Source organism: Epinephelus fuscoguttatus, linkage group LG22, assembly GCF_011397635.1.
Source record: "Epinephelus fuscoguttatus linkage group LG22, E.fuscoguttatus.final_Chr_v1".
Taxonomy (NCBI): domain Eukaryota; kingdom Metazoa; phylum Chordata; class Actinopteri; order Perciformes; family Serranidae; genus Epinephelus; species Epinephelus fuscoguttatus.
The window spans coordinates 33,358,057-33,377,233 of NC_064773.1; the positions used below are offsets into that span (position 1 = coordinate 33,358,057).

Below are 19,177 nucleotides of genomic sequence, written 5' to 3' on the forward strand. Positions count from 1 at the left end.
GCTGCCAAAGCATTCATTTTTTCCAGCTCCCTGCCAAATTTCAGCAGTTATAATAAGCATCAGTTCAGCAGAAAATTTATTGGACATGTATGATGTGTGCATTCTCATGGTCTGTTATCCTGAGAGGCCTCAGTGGGCTTCAGACCTGCTTTGTGTGAGGAGACTCCGAGACTCCTGGAGATAGAGATGCGTGTTGTTCTAACGTCCATAAGAATGGGTGAGAAAGGGCACCCAGTAGCTCACTTGGTAGAGTAGGCACCCCATGTACAATGGCTTTGTCCTTGTTAAAGCGGCCAGGAGTTTGATTCTGACCCACGGCCATTTGCTGCATGCCATCCCCTCTCTCTACCCCCTTCACACTAATACTGTCCTATCTATTAAAAGGCAAAAAGCCCTAGAAAATATCTTTTTTTTTTTTTTTTTTTTAAAAAGGGTGAGAAATGGTCCCTAACCGAGGGTCACACACATTATCTGCCTCCTCTCTTGTGGCATGTTTATACGTGAATCTAGGTGCCATATAGCTGAGTGGAATGTAAGGAGACTTCAAGTTTTTAATATGTCCATGTCCTTGATCTTCACTGATATTAGATTTGTGTTGAAAAAACGCATATATTCACGTTAGGATAACTGTGGCACATCAAGTTTATTCAAGCATTCGTTATAGTGAAGGCTGACCAGGAAGTACAACTTTTATTCACTCCTCCGAGAACGGTAACCTTATCGTGGTGGAGGAGTTTGAGTGCCCTAATGACCCTAGGAGCTATGCTGTCGGGGGCATTTTGCCCCTGGTAGGGTTTCCCATGGCAGATTGGTTCTGGGCGAAGGGTCAGACGAAGAACAGTTCAGAAGACCCTTCATGATGGATACAAACAAGGACACATGTACCCGGCCCGGAGGGTTACCGGGGCCCCGCCCCGGAGCCAGACCTGGGGTTGGGGCCCGTGGGCGAGCGCCTGGTGGTCGGGCCTTCGCCCATGGGGTCCGGCCGGGCCCAGCCCGAATCGGCTACATGGGCTCGTCCCCCTGCAGGCCCACCACCCGCAGAGGGATCCAGAAGGGTTCGGTGCATTGTGGATTGGGCAGCAGACCAAGGCGGGGGCCTTGGTGGTCCGATCCTCGGTTACAGAAGTTGGCTCTTGGGACATGGAATGTCACCTCTCTGGCGGGGAAGGAGCCGGAGTTTGTGGAAGAGGTTGAGAGCTACCGGCTAGATATAGTCGGCCTCACCTCGACACATAGTTCCGGCTCTGGAACCCTAGTCCTTGAGAGGGGTTGGACTCTCTCCTTCACTGGAGTTGCTCTTGGTGAGAGGCGAAGGGCCAGGGTGGGCTTTCTGATAGCCCCCAGACTCTCTGCCTGTACGTTGGGGTTTACCCCGGTAGACGAAAGGGTTACTTCCCTGCGCCTTCGGGTCGGGGAACGGGTCCTGACTGTTGTCTGTGCTTATGCACCGAACAACAGTTCAGAGTACCCACCCTTTTTGGAGTCCCTGGGACGGGTGCTGGACAGTGCCCCGACCAGGGACTCCATTGTTCTGCTGGGGGACTTCAACGCTCACGTGGGCAATGACAGCGGGACCTGGAGGGGCGTGATTGGGAGGAACGACCTGCCTGATCTGAACCCGAGTGGTGTTCAGTTACTGGACTTTTGTGCGGGTCGCAGTATGGCCATAACTAACACCATGTTCAAACATAAGGATGTCCATCGGTGCACATGGCACCAGGACAGCCTAGGTTGCAGGCCAATGATCGACTTTGTAGTCGTATCATTTGACCTGCAGCCATATGTTCTGGACACTCGGGTGAAGAGAGGAGCAGAGCTGTCAACTGATCACCACCTGGTGGTGAGTTGGATCAGATGGTGGGGGAAGACGCCGCACAGACCTGGCAGGCCCAAACGAGCAGGAACGCCTGGAGGAAGAACCTGTCCAGATGATCTTCAACTCCCACCTCCGGGAGAGCTTCGACCGCGTCCCGAGGGCAGAGAGGGACGTTGAGTCCGAATGGGCCTTGTTCCGCTCTGCCATTGTCGGGGTGGCTGTTGCGAGCTGTGGCCGCAAGGCCGCTGGGGCCAGTCGCGGCGGTAATCCCCGAACCCGCTGGTGGTCACCAGAGGTGAGGGGAGCCATCAGGCTGAAGAAGGAGGCCTACAGGGCATGGTTGGTCTGTGGGTCTCCGGAAGCAGCTGACGGGTACCGGCGGGCCAAGCGGAGCGCAGCGGCGGCAGTCGTTGAGGCAAAAACTCGGGCGTGGGAGGAGTTCGGTGAGGCCATGGAGGAAGACTATCGATCGGCTCCAAAGAGGTTCTGGCAAACCGTCCGGCGCCTCAGGGGGGGAAGGCGGCAACTTGCTCACACTGTTTACAGTGGGGGCGGGGAGCTACTGACGTCAACTGGGGACATTGTCGGGCGGTGGAAGGAATACTTTGAGGAGCTCCTCAATCCCACCAACACGTATTCCAGTGAGGAAGCAGAGATGGGGGGTCTCGGGGGCGGGTCATCCAATTTCTGGGGCTGAAGTTGCTGAGGTAGTGAAACAACTGGATGAGATTCGTCCTGGATATCTCAAGGCTCTGGATGTTGTAGGGCTGTCCTGGCTGACACGCCTCTGCAACATTGCGTGGACATCGGGGGCAGTGCCTCTGGAGTGGCAGACCAGGGTGGTGGTCCCCATCTTCAAGAAAGGGTACCAGAGGGTGTGTTCCAACTACCTCCCCCCTGACCCACTCCAGGTCAGGGGGGAGGTCCTTCCTCAGGTGGAGGAGTTTAAGTATCTCGGGGTCTTGTTCACGAGTGAGGGTAGGATGGAGCGGGAGATTGACAGGCGGATTGAGGCGGCGTCAGCAGTGACGCAGGCGCTTAACCGGTCCGTTGTGGTGAAGAGGGAGCTTAGCCAGAAAGCGAAACTCTCAATTTACCGGTCAATCTACGTTCCAACCCTCACCTATGGTCACGAGCTCTGGGTAGTGACCGAAAGAATGATATCGCGAGTACAAGCGGCCGAAATGAGTTTCCTCCGCAGGGTGGCTGGGCTCAGCCTTAGGGATAGGGTGAGGAGCTCAGACATCCGGGAGGGACTCGGAGTAGAGCCCTCCACATCGAGAGGAGCCAGTTGAGGTGGTTCGGGCATCTGGCAAGGATGCCTTCCGGACGCCTCCCTTGGGAGGTGTTTCGGGCATGTCCAACCGGGAGGAGACCTCGGGGCCGCCCCAGAACACGCTGGAGGGGCTACATCGCCTGGCTGGCCTGGGAACGCCTCGGGGTTCCCGCGGAAGAGCTGACGGAATTGGCTGGGGAGAGGACTGTCTGGGCTTCTTTGCTGAGGCTGCTGCCCCCGCGACCCAGACCTGGACAAGCGGAGGACGACGAGTACAAGTACGAGTACGAACTTTTATTCATCAGTGTAAGGTCTTTTCCACTGTGCTAGACATGACATGTTTGGTGTCCTCTAATAGAATAAATAGTGATTGCTTGGGGGAAATTACTCTTAATGTTTCAACGTGGTTAGACATAAAAATTATGTCTATATTTAAATATAAAACATCCATTAAAGCTGCAGCAGGCAGTTTTATTTTGATGTTTTAGAGCAAAAATCCCATATTAAACTTTGATCATATTGTAAATCAAGTGGTGTGATAGAAACTTCTGCACCTCTTCTTAGCTCTGTTTTCAGACTTTAGAAAACCTAGCTTGTGACAGGAGACTTTGGCCAATCACACGTTGTCCTATTGGGTTTTTACAAATGCAGACGCGTGCACATTCCTTTGGGAAAAGCCTGATTGAATGGCAGAAAATCCTGCAGGGAAAGTTGCTATTCCAGCAGGGTAAACCAAAAGGAAGCCAGACTTATCAAAAACAGAGTCTAAAAGAGGGTCTGACAATAAACACAACAAGTGCTTCAGTATTGGCAAAGTGTCTCAAAGATGAAGAGAAAATGTTAATAGTTCAGCCTTCTGCTAAACTGAACCCAAGATTGGGTTGCGGTTTCATGTTCATGTTTATGTAATGTTTGCTAGAGCCTCAAATCACAGTGTGTCCACCACCTCACTCCCCAATGCTACAGAACACCACTCCAATTGGAGAGAGGGCAGCAGCTCTGGAAACACACCTCCAGTCAGTGGCCACAGCAACCGAAATCCAGCCAGCGCAAACCCCAAACTTTGTGTTACTATTGTTGGACAGGTTAGACCCAGCACTGCTACTGGCCACCAACCCACTGTGATACCCAGAGCTGGGGGATTTGCACTGGGCAAATTGAGCTGCTGCCTGCTCTTCTCCAGGCAAAGTAGTGCACAGTGGCGGGGAAGAGGCAGAGGGACAATGTGGTAGCTAACAGCTAATTCTTGTCTCATTTGTAGTCTAACAGAAAGAGAGAACAGGGAAGGGAGGGGCAAAGACAATGAGCTGCAGGCAATTTTATAATGAAATAAGAAATGACTTAATAGTAAAAAAATTTTTACCATACATCTAACAGAAGTTGTTATGACTAACTATGTGTGTAAATCTTTCAATATCACAGTCCCTAATGTTCCCATCAAATTACAAAGTGACTGATTCTAACCCATGATTGCTACATATAGGCTAATGTATTCACTACAACACCAAAATGGACCCACAAACAACAATAGCTGACATTTCCATCCATAGAGCTGCTATTAGAACTGTTTTTACCATCACTCTTAGCAGTGATATCGGATGAATTTAAGATCCTGCTATCAGTTTATGTTGTAAATACATTTGGGATTACATTTGATTTAGTGTGACCTCACACAAAATGAACGGGACTTTTTCACTGAGGTGCTGCTCACTTTGTTGGACATTCTTTAGCTCTGAGCTCACCATGACTATCAAAATGTATATACTTTTTTTTCTCAAAACATCATCATTCAAATCCAACTGCAAATGTTTAATAAATGAAATCAGCAACAATTCACTGATTTTACATTTTTACCTTAAAAGTGTCCTCATATATAGGAATGCATATATTCTGTATATCTCTAGATGTCCAGTGTGGAGCTGCTGAGGTGAGAGACTTACTTAAGGATTTTGTCCTCAGGAACAGTGTAGGGTTGGATTTCCACAGGAAGCTGCTCTTTGTTCTCCAAAGCAATGGCCTGCAGAAACAGACAGAGTGGACAGTGATGACCTAACAGTATCTTGTATGAGAGAAACGTTACCCACGCAGGTGTAGAACATGAGACATGTGAACTAGTGTTGTGTTTGTTGAAGGTATTGAACTCCATAAGGTATGACTAGTTTGTCTGAAGGGGTTTGGATGATGATGTTAACTAATACTACATTTCAGACTATAACACCCATCACAAAGACCATGGAGACAGCTTCTGGATAACGTATTCACTACAGCTTTTTATGAAGAACAGTGTGAGCACAGGGACTCCGCGCACCAGTCAAGTTTTTCTTACAGTTTACATTCTTGTCTGTGAAAACATGGATGCTTCACACACATCTTAGCCCTAAGAGGACCTAAGAGGACCTTTCTCTGTTGCTGCTCCCACCCTCTGGAACTCCCTCCCACAACACATCTGTGGCTGCACAGACCTCACCTCCTTCAAGACTCAACTCAAAACATACCTGTTCCGCTCTGCATTTAACTTTTAAATTTGATCCCACCTATTTTATTCTTGCTCTTCCCTTGTACTCTTACTGTTATTTGATATTTAATTTATACTGCATCTAACTTGGTAATTTCAGCACTCTTATTTGTCTATAACTTTGTACTTGTAATTTTTTTGCTCTTTTTGTCTGCTGTTTTGCACTCTTGATTGTATTTTCCTGCACTTTTTGTCTGCGTCACTGAGTTTTTGAAAGGGCTGTATAAATAAAATTTATTATTTCAAGATATTCCTGGTCTGCCTGGAACACTGAGAAGATTTTTATGCACTTTTGGTAGCATATAGGAACATGGTCACATTCTTTTTACTTTTACTAAGTACTTCAGCATCGCGCAGTCCGGATACTCCTAATACTAATACTACTTCCTCATCACATTACACCCTGAACTTTGACCCTCTTACTCATATAGCTGTTACCACAGAGATAAAACAAAACGCTGTTCATCGAGCTTGCCAGAGACAGTGCTCAACCCGGAAAATAGGGATGCATGATATTTGATTTTTTTTTCCTCTGCTGTTGTTATTTTGCAATAAGGAATAACTGCATACATTGTAGATTCTAACATATGATATACATGATAATAAAATGATAATAAAATCTGTTTGCGGCTCAATCAATGTGACACATCTTTTGCTTTGCAGAGGATTGTGCGTCAGAATAGCCAGAGAAGCATGCTGTCTTGCATACTGCATTTGACGTCAATGTTTTGGGGCATACTATATCTTTTTGTGGCATACTCGACAGCAGTGGTCCCAACCAGTCCAGCCAGAGTCATTAATTCAAGGTCCACATAGTTTCATATAATCAGGGTCATATTTGGCCATGTCATCAAGCTAGTTTGCTGTCTCTGTAGCTGTCCATTTGTCACTCACTATACAGCAGGAGATGGCAATTCAAAATAAAAGCTCTGCAACAGAGTATGGTAGTACTGGGATTGGAACACACAGGATGTGCCTCAGTTAAATACTTTATGTTTGCCACACCACTAAAGAACCTCCTTTATCAGCACTTTTAATCACAATGTCAATGTCACAATTAGTCGTTTAATTTTTACTGTTGTATGATTTTAATATGTCAGTCTTTCGGCAGAATGTCACAAGAGCACTGTTGTTTAAAAGGAGGGCAGATATGTGATTTGGGGCGGAATGAAAAGTCTAAGCTATCCCTCCTTTTTTGTAGAACAAAGTGATTTTGATGAAATATCACTATTTCAAATGCAGATTTTTTTTAATAGAAGCATTTGTTGCACATGATGTGTCTAAGGACTGACAGTTATTTAAAAATCCATTGATCATTTCCGTTTCTACTGTTTTCTCCTGTGATAAATGATGTAATTTTTCCGATTTTTAGAGAAAGCATGCCTTCCAAAAATTGGAAAATAAAATAAATACAAAATACTGCAATTTATAATTGTATATCCCTCCCCTGAGCCAAACTAAAAAACATAAGTCCCTCCCGGTGCTTAAAAAATATTTGCAAACTTTTGCACCCCCCTCCTCCCTCATAAATAACACACATTACCTTAAAGGGAAGTTTCAGTTTATTTCAACCCATCTCCTATTGTCCTACATTTGTTTCAAGTGACTAGTGACATAGAAATAATAGTTAGCATGTTAGCCGTTAGCCTAGATACAGCCGTAGCGTCAGACCTGTTAAAGCGTAAGTTAACGGGCATACCTTCAAGTGCAAAGTTAGTCCACTAAACAAGCTTTTTTTTTTCCACAAAGACCGTCTCATATCGTTAGGATAAATGTCAGAGAACATATAGAAAACAACATGTAAACGTGTTGTCTTACCTTACCGGTGTGCTGCCATGTTTGTTTATCCCTCTAGCTCTGCTTGCCAAAGCGCGGCCACGTGAACCTGAGGGACTCTCATGCTACAATCCCTCGTGTTTCCATACAAAGTGATCTATTACACATATACTGGGTAATACAATCATTTGAGTGTGTGTGTGTGTGTGCTCCATACAATATAATCCATTACACACGTGCTGGGTAATACAATCCTTTGAATGTGTGTGTGTGTGTCTTCTTCCCCTTTCCATGAACCCTTTTGGTGCAGCAGGCAATAAATCAAGTGAGTGTGCTCCCCTCTTCATCCAGTGCTTAGTGTTGTGCTTGAGCTTACACACATGCTATTATTCTTAGTAGAGTATATCACATCTTAACATCATATATGGCATGTATATGTGTATGTCTAACAGTTCCCTGAAAGTTCAGAACAGTATATAATGAAGTCTGTTGAAAGTTCAAAGCACCATATGAGAAAATCTGTTATGCATTCGCAGTAAATCTGAGGAGGCCCAGTGTTAGTTCACAGCTGAGATGTCACTGAGAGTTCACATTTATGTCTGCCCATTACCTTTAAATGCAGTATCTACTCTTTATAACAGTCTAAATATCTCCTTTAATAGCAGTCTACACACAAACATGATTATACAATTGATTGATTCAGACCGGATACAATATAAGCCGGATAAAAATTACACTACATAGGAGACGGGTTGAAATAAACCGAAATTTCCCTTTAAGATAGTATTTCTCAGTGGGGGTGGTAACTTCCCCCAAGAGCCTGTATGAGAATGCTGGGGGACGCTGGCAGCAATGTATGTGAAAAGGAGGCCTTGCAGTGTTCTTGGGGGTGCTTGTGTGTGTTTGCTTTTCAATAGCAGTTTTGTCCTACATGCACATTTTCACTATTTAATCATTCAACTTGCTTTTAACACCACCATGATGAAGCTTTTTCAACGAGGCTTTCCCTGCTAAAGATGAGACTTGCATGCAGCTTTTCAGTGTTTACTATGGACGAGAACGTTCTGGTGCTTGGACGCACGCCTCTGGCAATTGTTTTAACATGCATTGAAGTAGAAAGCTTCCCTACTCCTGTGCACGGCATGCTGGAAAATCTTGAGCAACAGTGCAATAGAGGCATTGTCCACAATACTGAGACATTTTCTCAGCATCCCCCTCTCTGACACCTCTACTGAAGACTCCAGTTCCACTCCCAGGACAGAACCAGCTTTTCTGATGAGCTTATTGAGTCTCTTAGCATCAGTTGCCCTCATCCTCCTGCCTTAGAACACTACAGCATAGAAGATGATTCTGCTACCACTGATAAAACATCTGCAACATTTCCTGAAAGATCTGAGCCTCCTGAGAAAATACAGGCAGCTCTGGCCTCCCTTATACACAGCATCAGTGTTTTAGTGAACGCCCAGATACTTGTAATCATCCACAATGTCCACCTCAAGTTGCCTTGATGCTGACTGGGTTCAGACGGGTCCTCTTCCTCCTAAAGTCCACTACCAGTGTTGCCTTTGTGACGTCCACACGACCCACAAAGCTGTACATCACACCCCTCGTCGTCCAAAAGCTTCTGCAGGTGGTAGGACTGTGAGCAGTATCTTAAGTCTGCAGTGCTGAGTGCTGGTCTGTAGTCACTGTGTGTTTCTTCCTGGGCACAGGAGCCAGGCATGATGTTTTCAACAGGGCAGAGACTATCATCAGGCTCAGGCTCAGAGTACATATGTGCTGAAAAACCACACACAGCTGCCTGGCACGTTATTTGAGTACCCATGGGCTATGGCTGTCAGGGTCTGCAGCCCTACCTGGACATAGGTGACTGAACTCTCTTCTCACACCCTCTGCTGACTGTACAGTCTGCTCTCCAGGCTCTTGGATCTAGTTTTGTTTTTCCACTTCTGATGAAGAGCAGTGCTCCACTGCTTCCCAAGACTTTTTCTCACCCAGAGAGAGTCCCAAACAGAGCTCTGTGTCTTTAAGACAGTCTGAAGAGGATACTAGAGTGATAATGTGATGCACAGCAGACTATAAGACAGGACTTTTCCCCCAAAACTAATTACAACTACACTCTGGACTTTTTGAGAGAACAGACATGTGTGATATGTCTTGAATGTGAAGAAAGTTTTGAAAATGAGCAGAAATCCTACTTAAACACATATGAGCTAAAGTCCAGAGGTTTGTAAATAATTTTAAATGAATTAATGTATAATTGACATGAATAGGTGCCACATGCACATTTAAAGAAGTTACTTTGCCAAACAAAAGACACAAAGGAGGACTGAAGAGTACATCCTGCCTATGTGTGTGTATTGATTCAGCAGGGATAAAATGAAATGAGAAAAGTTGATCTACAGGAGAATAAATCCTTGAAAGCAATACAGAATGTCTGAGAGCTTTATTGAATTGTACTCCATTAGATTTTTATATTTGGAATTTTCACTTGGCACCTAAATTTTGTGTTTTCCTCAAAAAAGAAAGAAAGAAAGAAAGAAAGAGATTTACACCATAAACTGGTGCATAAAACTTCACCAGAATACAGGAAATGAAGTGTTTAACACTCATTTGCTGGGGGAGGAGCCCCAGACCCTCCACCACAACCTTGATCTTGACCTTCAAACCTGTCAGTCGAACAGTTGAAACATTTGTGTTGCGTTTCATAAATTAAAAAAACGGTCCTCACCTCATAGTATGAGTCTGGAGGCTCAGTGGTAACACTACTGACCCCTTCTAGTTCAGCAGGTATCCACGGTAACAGCCGGCATCGCCTCAGCAGGGGGTCTGTCTCTCCATACGTATAATCACGGGTTACTTCATCTGTGGAGATAATTAGATTATTGCCGTGTGGAAATGCGGAACATCCGTCATCTATGATAGCCTAATCAGTGCAACAGACAAAGGGAAACACATGGATAATACTTTTATATATTTTACATAAACTAACAGGACATTTTTAATCATCAAAAGCAGTAATTATAGTTTACATAAAAGAGTTGGTCAGAATGAGGGTAGCAAAAACTATTGCTCTATTAATTCATGTGGACTAATTGATAATTTAATGACTGGGTTTTAAGACAACTGCTCTTAATTCAAGACTGTCACAAACTTTCCAGGACGTCTGGTCACCCCAACTCAACCGAGGGCATTGTCCACATAAGACATGATGGGGAGGCTCAGTAACACACATGAGGCAGTCATACGCCTCTACTATATAAGACTGTGAACAGGATGCTATGTGTTAGTTGCTCTAGTGTAGGAGGAACACCCCTACTGAACTCCTCCAGGGTCAAATGTTTACGACCCTGCCCCTGGTCTCACTCCCGTCTTGATAAACGCTCCTTTCAGCCATCCCCATTGAAGAGGGGTAAAAAAAGTCACTTGAGACCCCTCCATGTTCTGAATAGCAATTAACATCTTAAAAGAATTCAGCTTGGGCGATACAGATTGACATAGACCAGACCAGGAGTTGACCCTGCTTTTAAGATTCTTCCTTCCTCTATCTGTGTGCTGTGTGTGGATGTGCGTCTGCTTTCACCTCCTTCATGCAGGTCCTGCAGAGGCCAGAGCACAGAGTAGGCCAGCCCTCCCTGAACATAGAGGAAGGGAGACATGCCACAGCTGGGCTGGTCAGAGTGCTGCACCTGGCTGCCAAACTCATCCATGATGTACCACACCGGAACCTTGTCTTCTGGAGACTGCATCATAAAACACAACAGGAGGGGTAAAATGGAGGACAGAGAGTTGACTGAGACAGCTGCTGTCATTCTTCACTTCCATGAATAAAAGCAAGAACTCAATAAACCTCAGTGGTCCCTATATTTCAATGTGTGTTTCTCATTTTAAAAGAATCCTTTACAACACAGAGCTGGACCCACACTCAAATAAATCACACTCAAACTAAGGGGTAATAATATAAGTGTATTGATGTGGTATGTGTATAGTAGTATGTCTATTGTAGCAGATGTATTGTGAGTATGTATGGTGGTATGTGTATTGTAGTATGTGGATTGTGGAAAATGTACTTCATTGTGCTTCCCTTGTTTATAGTGTATTGTGGTTTTATGATATTTAAAACTGTACAGTTATAATAACATTGTAGGCCTATATGCAAAAGCCCAACTTGGGACAAGAGTTGAAAATTAGCAATAGCTGTAAACTCTGTGCACAACACATCAGTCTCATACTCTGTATAAGACCAAAGAATCATGACAAGTTGAGTTAAAAGTGGCAAGTACTTGCAACTTTTCAATCTGCAATGTTCTGAAACCTGCCAGTTTCCACGAATGCAACTAGACAAGACGACGTATTATCTCGATAGCAACGACTCTGTATTCCGCTCTAACTTCCTGCTTTTCTAGCTTTTTTTGTACATTGATAAACTTCGTAACATCTTATTTATGAGGATAGTGATAGTGGGACACTTGCTACAGTTGTATTTCTGGCAATGCAATAGCAAAAAGATGAGACAGTTCATTTTTGCTTGTCTGTCTCTACAAACGTCCTCATGTTACAGCTAAACAGCTGTAGTGTATTATCATTTGCTCTGAAGGTTTGGAACAGATGACCAGTAAGGGGCCCAGGGTCAAAAACATATATGGTCAGGGTCAAAGAAGATATTTATAGCGTAGGTGTAGGGTTGGAGAAATCCAACAAGAATGTCTCTCTGTTGTCTGTTTGACTTTGTCTCACATTTCACAGAAACAGCGAGTCTATATAATGGGAGTAATTTGGGGCTGTGTTTCAGAGCAGTTCACATTGGCCGAGAACCCTCTCCAAGCATTCTAGATGCTTGATAGATGCTGAACTTCTTGTAATAAACCTTTTCTTTATGCAAGCAAGACGGTGTCATCGGAGTGACACTTTCAGCAAATATGACACAAAATCCTTTTTGTAGCATTTATAAATAAAGAAATTACGTGCAAATACACACTGTAACTTAACCCCTTCCAAGATGACTGAAAGCAGCAATGTTGCAGATTCCATGTGTGACAGCGGCTATAATAAACAGAAGTATTGTGATATTATAAGCAAGTATGAGAGGTTGGATCATGTTTTCTAACATACCCCCTGGGAGAGTTTGTAAGTCTGGCTGTATTTCCACATGCGCTCCATCACCAGCTCCACCGTGTCCGGGTCAGGGGCCTCACCGTGAAAGTCTATCCCCATGAGGGCAGCCATTCTGGGCAGCAGGCCGGGGACCTGCTCCAACTGCTGACGGGTGTGATCCACGCGGTACGTCCAGGCATGATCCACCAGGAAGACACTGCAGGCAGGACAGCAGGAAAATGGACAGGAGTTTAAAAACTCATTCTAAAATTTCACTCAATCAGTTTATTGTTTATGTTGTTTTTAATTAAGACCTTATTGTAAGACTCTTAATTATGGAGCTCCAAAGTGTACATTATTACACTATTAATACTATTGTTATTAATACTATTCGGTTATTTAGTTTAGTGTATAATGAAATCACCTCTTGTAATAGTGACTCCTTAAGTTTTAATAATTTCTTCAACTACTTCCCAAATTCAGAATCAGAAATACTTTATTGATCAAATCAAATCAAATCAACTTTATTTATATGGCAATTTTCATACAACAGTAACACAAAGTGCCTCACAGAGGTTAAAAACAACAAAGATCCAAAACAGAAAACAAAAAGAAAAGAGAAAACCCAACCCTCCCACCCAACAAAAAGCTATTTAGCTCATAAAATTGAGTTAGTAGCTAGGTAAGAATGATCTAAAACAGAGACATAAAATGCATCAAAACTAAAACCTATAGGCTAACTAAAATAACAAAAGATAAAGGTTAAATGAGATAAGAATGTAAAAAGAGGAAGGGTAAGAATATAAAAAATAAATAAAAAAAATAGATAATAGATGGATAAATCGGTTATAAGAGTAATTTAAAATAGATAAATAAAGAGATCAGTTAAAAGCCTGATTAAAAAGATGAGTCTTGAGCCTCTTTTTAAAAACATCAACGTCTCTGCAGCTCTGAGGTTCTCCAGCAGGCTGTTCCACAATCGGGGGCCATAACAATTAAATGCCGCCTCCCCGTGTGTTTTAGTCCTAACTTGTGGTATGGTTAAAAGGCCGGTGCCGGAGGACCTCAGGGTCCGCGAGGGTTGATATGGTAAAAGCAGGTCAGATAAATAAGAAGGCCCAAGACCATTAAGACATTTAAAAACTAATAAAAGAACCTTAAAAATCGATCCTGAAGCGCACAGGGAGCCAATGCAGCAATTTTAAAACTGGTGTAATGTGCTCCCGCCCTCTGGTCCTCATCAGCACTCGTGCAGCTGAATTCTGTAATAATTGTAGATTTGAGATACTCTTTTTGGGAAGACCAGAGAGCAGGGCATTACAATAATCTAACCTACAGGAGATAAAAGCATGCATCAGCACCTCCGTGCTGGCCTGAGAGAGAAACGGGCGGACTCTGGCTATATTCTTAAGGTGGTAGAAACCTGCCTTTGTTATGTTTTTAATATGTGGAATAAAACAGAGCTCAGAGTCAAAAATCACACCCAGATTTTTTACAGATTGTGTTGGTTTAAAATCCTGTAGTTTTGGTAAAAGTTTCTCTCTCTGGCCTTCAGGACCAATGACTAAAACCTGTTTTGTCCTGGTTGAGCTGCAGGAAATTCGCTGCCATCCATGACTTTATATCTAAAATGCAGTTAAAAAGGGCATCAATTGGCCCTGTGCCATCAGGAGACACAGCAATGTACAGTTGCGTATCATCAGCATAACTATGAAAGCTGATGCCGTGCCTCCTGATGACGTCCCCCAGAGGAAGCATGTAGAGATTAAAAAGAGCTGGACCTAAAATTGACCCCTGGGGGACCCCAAACTTTATCTCATGGGTTCCTGAGGAACATGTATCCATACTCACAAAGAAGTGTCGATCAGTAAGGTAAGAGACGAACCAGTTAAAAACAGTACCACAGAGGCCGACCAGGTGCCTCAGTCTATTGAATAAAATGTGATGGTCCACTGTATCGAAGGCAGCGGTTAGATCCAGTAGTACCAAGACTGTGAGTTTATTTAGGTTAGGTTTAGGTTATCTAAATTGCACCTGATGTCGTTTAAAATCTTTAAAAGGGCTGTCTCGGTACTGTGGTTCATCCTAAAACCAGACTGATACTTCTCTAAAGTGTTATTTGTATTTAAAAAATCATTTACTTGGTTAAAAACCAGTTTTTCTAAAATTTTGCTTAAAAATGGTAAGTTGGATACAAGTCGATGATTATTAAGAACGTTGGGGTCTAAATTGCTCTTCTTCAGAAAGGGCCTCACCACCGCCGTTTTCAAGGAGGCTGGGAAGACGCCTGTCTGAAGAGAGCAATTCACCATGTACAGTAGCTGTTTCTCAAAGAATCCATAAAATGTTTTAAAAATGGTGTGGGAATTGGGTCTAAAAGGCAGGTTGTGGGCTTTACTTGGGAGAAAACTCAACCAAGTGTCCTCGCATCAACCAGGGCAAAACTCTCCGGTGTTTCCTCAGGTAAAAGCAATGATCCAGGTGTGTCGACAGTTAAAATCTGTTGCGATAAAAGACTGGATCTGATGTCATTGATTTTACTTCTGAAGTGGTCTGCAAAGTCCTCACAAAGGGCATTGGTTGTTGTCTTAGGTGATCTGTTAAAATTACTGTTTATTAAAATATCAATTGTGGAGAAGAGGAATTTGGAATTGTTTTTATTGTCAGAGATTAGTTTTTTGAAGTGAATTCTCTGGATACTAGGTCCGAGGTGTTGTCAATGTGTAGATTAAAATCACCAGTTATTAAAATCCTGTTGTAGGTGGAGTGAATGATTGATAATAATTCAGAGAAATCACTGATAAAAGAAGTGGAGTACTGGGGTGGTCTGTAAACCATTATGCAAAGGATAGGAGGGCTGCTAAAAACAAAGGCATGATGCTCAAATATCATAAAATAATAATAATTATCAATAATAAAAGAAACTTCATTTGAGGACATTGTGGTTTTTGTTACTGATGCAGTTCCGCCTCCTCTTTTACCTCCCCTAATAGAATATAAAAAGTTAAAATTTGGTGGGGAAGCCTCGGTGAGAACAACAGGTGCGTCGGTGCCAAGCCATGTCTCTGTAAGGAGAATACTGTCTAGGTTTATTGTCTAAAATTAAATCATTTATGATAAAAGATTTGTTTAAAAGGGAGCGCACATTCAGCACTGCCATTTTAATGTTTGTGCTGAACGTGCGCTCTTCGTGACTTTTCAAATGGATGTTAAAAATATGGTTAGGTCTAAAAACATTCCTGGGTTTCAACTTTCTAAGTGTAATGATAGTTTTTATGGTGTGAATGTCCTGTGTTTCCGGTTGCAGAGAAGGTGCTGCTGAGGGAGAAGTGTGTGTGGTGCAATGTGTAGTGGAGGAGGGTGGAGGTGGGTGAGCAGTGAGTCAGGAGGTGGCTGTGGTGCAGGATCGGACGGTCAGGTCAGTGTTGACTGATAAAAGCCGTGACCCTCCTGGTTTGGATGGAGGCCGTCCCATTTAAAAAGGTGGGGTCTGTTTAAAAAAGCTATAAAATTGTCCACAAAAGGGATACTTTTGGACAGGCAGTATCCCTTCAGCCACAGGTGCAGCTGACGAAGGCGGCTGGTGGTGACGTCACCATAACAAGGTGGGGGGAGCGGGCCGGAAATAATTAGCCGCTTCCCCGTGTCCAGCAGGCGGTCCACCAGGGAGATGAAGTCCTGCTTGAGGACCTCTGACTGCTGGTTCCTGAGGTCGTTGATACCGGCCTCCAGTACCAGCGTGGAGGCCGAGCTGTGCCATGCAGTCTGGAGGGCGGAAGATGCAACCTCATTGACACAGGCACCAGGGTGGCAGAAAGTGCGGCCGTTTTGCACTTCCACGTGCCTGACCATGGAGGTCCCGATCACTAGCACAGCGGGGGTGCGCTGCTCCCGAGTGCGCGCCTCCGACTGCCTGGAGGTACGACGGTGACGGGATGGAGCCCGATGTTTGTGGCGCCGGGCCGCGGTTCCTCCTGACCAGGATGGAGGGGAGGCGTCAGGCTGGACAAGCACACGCCGATTCCTGGACTGGTGAGAGCCACGGCCAGCTGGATGTAGGCCTACAGGTTCCACAGGCGAGCTGGACGAAGCATCCACGGGAGGGAAGACCTGCAGACTTAGGATGTCATACCTGTTATCCAGCGGCAGCTCCGGAGGTGGAGGAGGAGGAGATGGACGAGCCCCAGAGCCCCTGGCCACCACCGACCAGGGCTCCCTCGGCTTGAGTGGAGTTGAGCTCACCGGTGCTCCCGCTCCACCCTCCGTGATGAAGCGCTGCGGCTCCGCGGGGCGAAGGCAGGAGGTGGAGAGTGACGATGATTTGGGCTTGGCTCCCTGGCGATGCCAGCGGGACTCGGCTAGTGCTGGTGTCAGAGTTCCGGTGGTTATGGAGCCGGTCCACGGCAGGGTGGTATTGTTCGTGGCCATCACGCTCCACCAGCGCCGGATGCCGTCAGGTGAGCAATATGTTTCGCCTGGGTCGTGGTGACAGTGGTAAAATCCAGGAGGATCTTTTCCCTCTCCTTGAGGTCGGCTTGCAGTCCGGAGATGCTCTCCCTCAGTTTTGACAGGGTCGGGAGGCAGGACTCACACAATGCCAACATACCTGCGGCCTGTGCTGGAGATTCGTCCCCTGGGACACAGTATCAACACACGGAGGTGAGTTAAAATTTTTACCCTCGGTCGTGGGGCCGAAATGTCCAAGGGGACCTTCCCCAATTTTAAGGGGGCAGTCCGCTTCAGGTGGTGAGTTGTAGGTCTCCCACAGTTAAATGATTTTTAAAAGTTGGCGCCTCGTTAATGCGGTTCGGCTGGCGACTTCCGCGTTCACTTCTGCGGTAGTCTATGATCCGTGACAACCACAGGCCCGATGGCTTAAAACCTTAGTCCATGTTTAAAAGTACATACAATAAAAGCTGAGAGCAAGTGGTTCGTTAATAAAAGAAGCGAGAAACTGGATTAAAAGCTGTGTTTTACCAGACCGAAATGGCGGGGAAACCAGTGACGCCACGCATGCGCAGTCCATGTCAGATGGGATTAAAGGTGCGAGCTGTGTCCCCGAGGGGAAATTATTTGCAATACAGGTGCTCCTTGCAAGAGTGGAAAGATAAGTTAAAATATAAGAAATTTAACAAGATTATTTACAGATATATAGTTCAAATAAACAGGATATATATATATATAGATATATATATATATATATATATATATAGATAGATAGATAGATAGATAGAGATAGAGATATATAGATATATATAGATATAGATATATATATAGAGATATATAGAGATAGATATATATATATATATATAGAGATATATATATATATATAGATATAATATATATATATATATATAGAGAGAGAGAGAGAGAGAGAGAGATATAGAGAGATATATATATATATATATATATAGAGATATATATATATATGTATGTATATATATGTGTATATATATGTATATATATGTATATATATATTATATACACACACACACACACACAGTCAGGTCCATAAATATTTGGACATTGACACAATTTTCAGCATTCCAGCTCTGTACAACACCACAATGGATTTGAAATCAAACAATCAAGATATGCTTTAAGTGCAGACTCTGAGCTTTAATTTGAGGGTATTTACATCCAAATCAGGTGAACGGTGTAGGAATTACAACATATTTTATATGTGCCTTCCACCTCAAAGCTCAGAGTCTGCACTTAAAGCACATCTTGATTGTTTGATTTCAAATCCATTGTGGTGTTGTACAGAGCTGGAATGCTGAAAATTGTGTCAGTGTCCAAATATTTATGGACCTGACTGTATATATGTAACTTAAACAAGATTATTTACACAATATATATAGTAACCTAAATAGATAATACACAGAACATATATATAGTCAAGGTAAAATGGGGTTATTGCACAAGTTAAATTATTGCACATGTTGACAGTGAATGAAATAGTCTCAGGGCCACTCAGAGGGAGGAGTTGTACAGTTTGATGGCCACAGGCAGGAATGATTTCCTGTGGTGCTCAGTGGTACATTTAGGTGGTATGAGTCTCCCCCTGAAAGTACTCTTGTGCCTGACCAGCACATGGTGGAGTGGGTGTGAGACATTGTCCAAGATAGTTTGTAGCTTAGACAGCATCCTCCTCTCTGACACCACCATCAGAGAGTCACACTCCATTCCCACGACGTCACTGGCCTTGCGGATCAGTTTGTTGAGTCTGTTGGTGTCTGCCACCCTCAGCCTGCTGCCCCAGCACACAACAGCATAGAGGATAGCACTGGCCACCACAGACTCATAGAAAATTGTTCATTTATATATTTTATTGAATTTATTCATATAGTTTATTTCATTATGTGTTTTTTATTGAATTAATAATAAACAAAATGTAGAGTTTCCATAAAATAAATACTGTTAAATCCCTGAGTGAGGGGGGATTTTCAGGCATGTGGCGCCCTCACCTGGTCGGCTCTGAGGCTGACAGCCCACTGTCCCGGGTCACAACCACTTTACACCTGATCACTGCTCCAGGGTTGCCCCTCTTCTCCTCATTCTCTCCATTTTGCTCCTCCTCGTCATCTTGTCCTTGTTGGAACTGCATGATTCCGAAGACTTCCCCAGCATCATAAATCTGTGACATACACAAACAGTATGATGAGCCTATTTTGAAATGTAACCGCCAGACTCCATT

At 44.1% G+C, this 19,177-nt stretch overlaps 1 protein-coding gene across 1 annotated transcript in view; it reads right to left on the reverse strand.

Annotated features, from left to right (window-relative positions):
* Window positions 1-19,177, reverse strand: part of ttll12 (tubulin tyrosine ligase-like family, member 12) — a 72,458-nt gene that overhangs the window by 52,450 nt on the left and 831 nt on the right. Inside the window, exons 2-6 of the mRNA XM_049567082.1 lie at window positions 18,948-19,117; window positions 12,499-12,697; window positions 10,970-11,129; window positions 10,118-10,251; window positions 5,036-5,112 (exon numbers count right to left, since the gene is read on the reverse strand). Coding sequence (XP_049423039.1) covers window positions 5,036-5,112; window positions 10,118-10,251; window positions 10,970-11,129; window positions 12,499-12,697; window positions 18,948-19,117 — 740 coding nt within the window. The remainder of the gene's footprint in view (window positions 1-5,035; window positions 5,113-10,117; window positions 10,252-10,969; window positions 11,130-12,498; window positions 12,698-18,947; window positions 19,118-19,177) is intronic.